The following is an 8,247-nucleotide window of genomic DNA, read 5'->3' as shown; positions in this document are numbered from 1 at the left end:
TGTAGTTTATATATAGAAATATAAATGAGGTAACACACTTATTAGCAAAAGAAGCTTTACATTTACAATCTGGATAGAAAATGTACCAGTGTATAAGAAATTAAGAATAGATATGGAGAAGGAAAAGAACTGTCCTGAGTAATACAGCTGTACAACTTCTAATGAATACAAAGGTTTTTTATCAAAAAAAAAAAAAAAGTATTACCTAAAACGCGTTGTACAATTTAGACAGCAGAACGTCCAAAATGGCTCCGAAGTCATCATGATATCCTTTAGAGGGCGGGTCGGAATAAGGGCACCCATTTGAAGTTTGGATCACAGATTCACATATCCTGAATCCCACGCCAGGCTACTACTCCTTTCCCAAGCAATTCCTTCCTGCAAAACTTGACTAAACGGCAACCTCGTTTCAAAGTTGGTTTTATTATTATACTATAGTCATCATCATCTTTCATTTCAGCAAACATGGAATGTTGAAAAGAGCATAAATAACTTGGGACTCTTCCAAACCTGGAGATTAAAAGGTACAAACATAATTTTAAATTATGTCGTGTGATTATGTTAATTGAAATGATAAAAGCCAATTATGTGTAACGCTGATCACGATCCGTTAATCTCGGGACGGGAGTAGTTTTATTAACTACCGTTTTCATACTTATCTTAGTACTCACTATAAACAAACAATATTACCACATAACTCCCCATCAATTAATATGTTGTTACATGTTTGTTTTCTTATATAATACATATATATATTTATTTATATATTCCTCTCTCAAGCTTTATATTAATAAAAAAATATTATTTATTATTTTTAATTATCATATTTTTATTGTTTTCTGATATGAAATCATATTTTTAGTTATCTTTTTATTATTTTCTTAGGTAACATCAAATGATTAGTATATAAGTGATGGAAAATATAAAGATAAAATTAATCTAATATATGAATAAAATGGAGACGAATAGTATTTCTAATAAAAAAAAAAAACTCCAAACATGTTACATGTATACATAAATACATGTGTGTAACACTTTTATGTTAATATATAGTTAGATTAAACATAAGGAGGTTGGGCTGATCCAACCAATTAACAAGACCTAATCGCTTATTATAGTAATTAACCAAAGGTTGTATCACTTGCTTTTATAACCAACAACTTCACCAAGGATGATGTCTTTTAGTTATCTATATATAGGACGAAAACATGTCATTTTACTCGATTTCACGACATATTAAAATCTCTCACTTTCTTTTCTCTTAGGTCGGTGGGAAAATAAAAACCTTACCTTCAACTTCCTTGTAAGGAGTGGAAAATCACAATTTTTTTTTCCCAAGAAACTCTCTCTCTCTCTCTCTCTCTCTCTCTCTAATTTATTCATTTCATTTCCCTCCAAAAAAAAGCTTAGCCGGTAAATTCCCAGTCTCCGGTTTTCCCTATCGGCTCAAATCCCACCACCCGTTTTATAATCTCCGACCGAAATTCCTGTTCTTCGATCTACAAACTGCGGGTTTCGGGTTTGGTTTCGGGGCTCACTGAATTCAATTTCGGGTTCTGATTCGTTGGCTCGGTGTTTCTGTTTCGGATTTGGAGTGGAAGGGAAGAAGAAAAAGATGAGCAATCAGAAGAGGAGGAATTTTCAGATAGAAGCGTTTAAGCACCGGGTGGTGGTCGATCCAAAATACGCTGACAAGACATGGAAGATTCTGGAGCATGCAATCCACGAGATTTACAATCACAATGCTAGTGGCCTCAGCTTCGAAGAGCTTTACAGGTTCGCTCCGTCTCTTCCTTCACCTTTTCAGCGGTTCTAGTTAAGGACGATGCCGTCTCCCCCACTCTGTTTTTCTTCTGCTTCTCTTAATTATTTCAATTGATTTTTAGGTTCACTTTGCGCCTTTATTTGTTTAGTTAGAGTCTTAGAGATGGAAATTTAATTGCAGTTTCGTGTTTAGGCAATTCGAGGATACTTGAGTTTATTTTAGACTATTCAATTTTGAAATATATTATTCGTTCCATCGTATTCTTTTTGGAAATTGTAATGATGCCAACTGGTGTTAGGTTATCTCTTCTCTGCCTCTTGAAATTGAACAATAAAAAAATGGAGTATACAGATAGTCCTCATTTCAAAGGTTTTCTTAGCGTTTTTATAGCTGTAAAAAAGTGTTTTGATGGAGATTACTCCATTATGTTGTATGGCTAGATAAGCCTCCTCGAGACTTCTTAGTTGGTTGGAGCTGTGCTGCTCAATTATGCCGTAAGACTGGTTGGATTAGATTGTTTTTATAATTCTCAAGTCTCGGATGATTTGCTCTTCAACGAATTTCTCACCGAAAACAGTTAAAATTATAAAAGGTACTGTTATAAACTTATAATAGGGGGAAAGCGACTGAATTTTTGAGGATCATAATCGGCATGGTGGGCAGCAAGTTGGCCAAACGATTGTCAATTTGTGTTGAGATTCTGAAGATTTACATAATGTATTGTATTCAAAACCTCTAAACTGAATTCACACATGGTAATGGTAGGTGGGCATTATGGAGGGACAGAGAGAGTTGACTAAAAATTAGCTGGTTGGAATATATCGTAGGGTGATGTACTGCTACCATTTTTAAAAGTTCTCAGAGGCGGTGGCTTTCTGGTCAGTTAGACCAAGGGTGTCATAATCTCTCTATAAGAGCATTGTTATTAAATTGCTCTTGTCATATCTCCCTAGATACTTTTGTTATTTTTATCACTCTGTTAACTTTATTACTTTTTCTAACAAGGGTCAAGTGGCATGCCCGACGCACATCCCTCTTAGAAATAGATTGCATATTCAGTTCCAGGATTTTTCCTCAGATATGGATTCCTAATTGCCTATGTTTCTGATGTTATATTTTATTTTCATGGGCTTAGAAATGCGTACAACATGGTGCTTCACAAATTTGGTGATAAGTTGTATTCAGGACTGGTTACAACTATGACCGTGCATCTCCAAGAAATATCAAAATCTATTGAAGCTGCACAAGGAAGTTTGTTTCTAGAAGAGCTGAACAGGAAATGGAATGACCATAACAAGGCATTACAGATGATTCGAGACATACTAATGTACATGGACAGGACTTACATTCCAAGTACCCTGAAGACCCCTGTTCATGAGCTTGGGATGAACCTATGGAGAGATAACATAGTCCACTCCAGCAAGATTCGGACCAGGCTGTTGAATATGCTTCTTGAACTGGTACTTAGAGAACGGACTGGTGAAGTTATTAACAGAGGCCTTACGAGGAATTTAATTAAGATGCTAATGGATTTGGGTTGTTCAGTTTACGAAGAAGACTTTGAGAGGCCTTTTCTTGAGGTTTCATCTGAATTTTACTGGGGTGAGTCTCAAAAGTTCATTGAGTGCTGCGATTGTGGAGATTACCTTAAGAAAGCTGAGAGGCGTCTAAATGAGGAAATGGAGAGAGTGACACATTACTTGGATGCCAAGAGTGAAAAAAAGATAATCAGTGTAGTGGAGGAGGAGATGATTACTAACCACATGATGGGCCTAATCCACATGGAAAATTCTGGCTTGGTAAACATGCTTCTTGACGATAAGTTTGTGGACCTTGGAAGAATGTATGATTTGTTCTGTCGGGTGCCAAATGGCCTCTTAAGAATACGGGAAGTGATGACCTCTCACATCAGGGACACTGGTAAGCAGCTTGTTTCTGATCCAGAAAGGCTCAAGGATCCGGTGGAATTTGTCCAGCGGCTCTTGGATGAGAGAGACAAGTATGATAACATTATTACCTTATCATTTAACAATGACAAAACATTCCAGAATGCTCTGAATTCGTCGTTCGAGTACTTCATTAACTTGAATCCTCGTTCTCCAGAGTTCATTTCGTTATTTGTGGATGAAAAGCTCCGCAAAGGTTTGAAGGGGGTTAGTGAGGAGGATGTAGAGATTATACTTGACAAGGTGATGATGCTGTTTCGTTATTTGCAGGAGAAAGATGTATTTGAGAAGTATTATAAACAGCATTTGGCGAAGCGGCTATTATCTGGAAAAACTGTCTCGGACGATGCGGAGAGAAGTTTGATAGTCAAGCTCAAGACAGAATGTGGATACCAATTTACTTCAAAACTAGAGGGCATGTTTACAGACATGAAAACCTCTCAAGATACAATGCAAGGGTTTTATGCAAGCCACCCTCAGCTAGATGATGGCCCTACGCTGACAGTCCAGGTTCTGACGACAGGGTCTTGGCCAACTCAGCCTAGTGTTACATGTAACCTGCCAGCCGAAATGTCAACTCTTTGTGAGAAGTTTCGGGCATATTACCTTGGGACTCACACTGGTCGGAGGTTGTCATGGCAAACTAACATGGGTACAGCAGATATAAAAGCAATTTTTGGGAAATGTCAGAAGCATGAGTTGAATGTCTCCACTTATCAGATGTGTGTCCTAATGCTGTTTAACAATGCAGATCGACTTAATTACAAGGATATTGAACAGGCTACTGAGATACCTGCTTCAGATTTGAAGAGGTGTCTGCAATCCATGGCTTGTGTGAAGGGCAAGAACGTTCTTCGGAAGGAGCCTATGAGTAAAGACATATGGGAGGATGATGCTTTCTTTGTTAACGACAAGTTCACAAGCAAATTCTATAAGGTGAAGATTGGAACCGTAGTTGCTCAAAAGGAATCAGAACCTGAAAAACAGGAGACCCGGCAGAGGGTGGAGGAGGACAGGAAACCCCAGATCGAAGCTGCTATAGTTCGGATCATGAAGTCAAGAAGGCAGCTGGATCATAACAATATAATAGCCGAGGTCACAAAGCAGTTGCAATTGCGGTTCTTGGCAAACCCGACTGAGATTAAGAAACGGATAGAGTCCCTAATTGAGCGGGATTTTTTGGAGAGGGATGATACCGACAGGAAATTGTACCGATATCTTGCCTGAATTATCGATGAGGACTGTTATTGTACCTTTTTTCAGCAAGTGGAAATTGTTTTTGACCTTTCCATTTTTTCCTCTCATAGTTCTAGCTCCATCGAGTTAAATATTGATTGTCATTGCTACTTTCTCCATCTGTTGCGCTCGCTACCATACTTCATATTCTTGTCTGTGCTGATTGCCAAATGAATATCCTCGATTTCATGATTTGAAGAGTAGCTGCTACTTTATTCTCTGCTTGATAAAAAAGCTCGAACCTGAGGATTAGCTCACAGTTTGGGGAAATAAAATCTGCATCGAGTTTTCTACACCATTATTTCTGCGATTGTTGATGAATTCCATCAAATAAATTCAACTTTGGGCTTCATTAATTCGGACATTTACTAGTAATCTCATGGCATGAAGTCGTAGATGAGATATTGGAGGAAATCAAACGGAATTCACCAAGGCATGCCAATGATCTCCTCGTTTGGTTTCCTACAATTCTCATATACAACATTGGCACCCATATAATCAATTTGCTCATTCATTGACGTCGTCTTTATAGAATTTATGATATGTACGAATGTAATGTCGGATATGAGAAATTGGAGGAATGCAAATATTGGATAGTACTCAATGATACAATTTCCAATCCTTACACATGATGAGTTACCTCCAATTAATCTCACATCCCTAATAACACTGCAATTAATCATGTTTACTCATCCTAAGAGATGATCAAAATTATACCATAAAATATACAGCAAGAATTGGCTTAATTTGTTGGTGGGTACAAGGTGCTTCTGGTATTTATTCATACAAATCCCCGCCATTAATGGCTCTAGCAACACGCAAATTACGAGTCCTCATGTAGTATTCATGACCAGTATACTGCATGAGATGCATGATGTGACCTACCAAATGGTTACAATTATCTTGAACATGCGCTACCAAGAGTAGGAGTTCTAATGGGCAGCGACTACTTGTTTTCTCTTCAAATTAATAAATAGAATGAAAACATCTCGACCTCTTGGAGAGATTTGATCATCAACCAGGTGCGCAGTACGTGTGATATGTTAGAACTTCCTAGCTATTTAACTGGGCCATATAGTGCTGCACTAACCAGGACGAGGCTTGGGTTTTGGGTTAAGAAATATTAATATTTAAAAGTACATATTAATTGGGCCCATAAGAGGGGTTTAATTGATATTGATTATCTTATAAGGTTTACTTGATGAAAGGTAGCATTGCCGCGGACAAGAAGAGAAAAAAGCTACCCGAACATCTTTTGCTCGGTATGTATGGAATTTGCTTTGGTTAGGTACTTGATCTGGAATCAAATTGTATAGATCTGAACCTTCCGCCTTTTCAAGCTCCCATGACACCCGGCCAATGGTCCACCCTTTGCAAAACCTGTGCAAAAACTTGTATACTCGTTATATTTATAAGTGCATGATATATACCGCCCAATCGCGATTTAAACACTCATAAAAACCACATCTAATTACATCGCTTAGCACTAGTCAAACTGGGAAAAATATATATCTATATATATATATATAGATATATATCATTTTCAGTCTTCCACCTTAAACTCGGAGTAATATCCCTTCAAAGTTCTAGGAACATAGACAGGCAACAGCAACCCAAAAAGATTGAAGCACCAAAAAGCCATGTTCGCAATAGCAAGCCCTCTCCCCGCATACAACCTCCCCGTAGACCCTCCAAAATTCTCGTCAACCTTTAAGACGTCACTCCTCAGCCAGTCCACAATGGTAAAGACCCTCCTTGCATTATAGCAAACCGGGAGAAGGACCCGTATTGGCGACGAAAACCTGTCCGAGGAAGCCACTCCTTCCATGAACACTTGGCTAGAGAGAAGGAAAACATGCGGCGTGGCCGCCTTTATTCCTTCGTAATCACCCTCGATGATGCCATGCAAATTGTACGCTATTGGGAGGAATAGACCGATGATGGCACCGGCAAGCACGTAGAGGTGGAGAAGCATGTTATGAGGGTTAATTAATACTGGGGATTCCAGAAGTGAAGGGTGGAGGCTTGGGAATGCAACCTTTGAGATAAAGTACGTATAGACGAGGGAAATGAAGACGAAAGCAAAGTCTTCAGGGTTTGCCATGCCGCTTGCCAAGATGATGAGGATGAGAGCGAGGGCATTGAGCTGCCAGAAAGAGAGGAAATCACGGCCACCTTTCAGTGGAAAGGTAGGGTATTTGCGTTTACTATTTTGGAAGGAATTAGTTGGGTCGTAGCTTTGTTTAACTTCATATTCCTGGTCTTGCGGGAGGCTAAGGTCCTTGGTTGTGGGACCGAGTACTGCCCCACCTGAGGTTTTCTCTGTATGCTTGTATGTTCTTGGTTGAAGAGGTTTGTGTTTGATTATCTGCTTTTCTTGGTTATGCGTTGGATGAGAGACTTGGGCAAGGATTTTCTTGCCTGAGAAATTGGAAGTAGCCATAGGATATTACACGAGAGCCAGATGGAGCGACAACGAAGGAAAAGTCTATTGGTTTTTTCCCTTCTAATTTTTTCGATCTGTAGCTTCTTTTCTGTGGAGAGAGCAGTGGCGATTCGGGACTCTTGACGAGACAAGCTTCTCAATTCTCACAGCAGATATGATCATATATATGAGAGGTCGACCAAGTCGTAGCTGATCAGGAGAAAATTTAAAGGTGATTCCAGCATTGCAGGGGAAAGGAAGGAAGATGGACACATGGCCGAGTCGGTCAGGGGTGAAGGTGGCGGACAGGTGACAGATTTCTAGGATTGGAAGGAAAAACGTGGCTTCTTATGTTGGGAGGAAGGAAAGACGTGATCTTTTTAGGCTGCCTTTAGATTGTCAGCTGAGTCGACTAGTTATTTTTTAGAGAAATGATTTTTGCAGTTGGCCTGCAATGATTTTGAAAAAAATAAATTGATATGGGATTTATATAAAAAAAATTTAATTTTTTTTATTTATTCCGTACAGTTATTTACATACCGACTATATTTACTAATTATATCTAACAAAGTCTTATTTTTAAATAGTATTGAAAAATTGAGATAATTAAATGAGTTTAATAAAATTTATTTAAGATGAATTAAATAAATTTAAATATTAAGATAAATTTAGATATTTATAATAAATTTAAAAAGATAACGTGTTCTATTATTATTTTATATTGTATTATCTGACCAACGTGAACTCCCACTGCATCATCCGAAATAGGAAACTCCCATGGTTTTTTTTTTTTTTTTTTTTTGGTTTTCCATGAATAAAGCAGCCACTTTGGATTACTACCACGGTCACACTGCTTTTTTTTTTTTTTTTTGAGT

The 8,247-nt window shown here is 38.1% G+C and overlaps 2 protein-coding genes across 2 annotated transcripts; one reads left to right on the top strand and one right to left on the bottom strand.

Moving 5' to 3' along the window:
- Window positions 1–1,285: 1,285 nt before the first annotated feature.
- On the top strand, window positions 1,286–5,139 carry LOC122310946 (cullin-3A). The gene is made up of 2 exons (XM_043125225.1): window positions 1,286–1,776; window positions 2,901–5,139. Exons 1-2 carry the CDS (start codon window positions 1,616–1,618, stop codon window positions 4,936–4,938), a joined length of 2,199 nt encoding a protein of 732 aa, XP_042981159.1. The 5' UTR covers window positions 1,286–1,615; the 3' UTR covers window positions 4,939–5,139.
- A 1,268-nt stretch (window positions 5,140–6,407) lies between these two features.
- LOC122311933 lies at window positions 6,408–7,633 on the bottom strand. The gene has a single exon (XM_043126713.1). The coding sequence runs from the start codon at window positions 7,388–7,390 to the stop codon at window positions 6,491–6,493; it is 900 nt and encodes a 299-aa protein (XP_042982647.1). The 5' UTR covers window positions 7,391–7,633; the 3' UTR covers window positions 6,408–6,490.
- Between the last annotated feature and the right edge of the window lie 614 nt (window positions 7,634–8,247).

This window comes from Carya illinoinensis, chromosome 5, assembly GCF_018687715.1.
Source record: "Carya illinoinensis cultivar Pawnee chromosome 5, C.illinoinensisPawnee_v1, whole genome shotgun sequence".
Lineage (NCBI taxonomy): Eukaryota > Viridiplantae > Streptophyta > Magnoliopsida > Fagales > Juglandaceae > Carya > Carya illinoinensis.
This window is presented reverse-complemented; position numbering and strand designations above follow the sequence as displayed.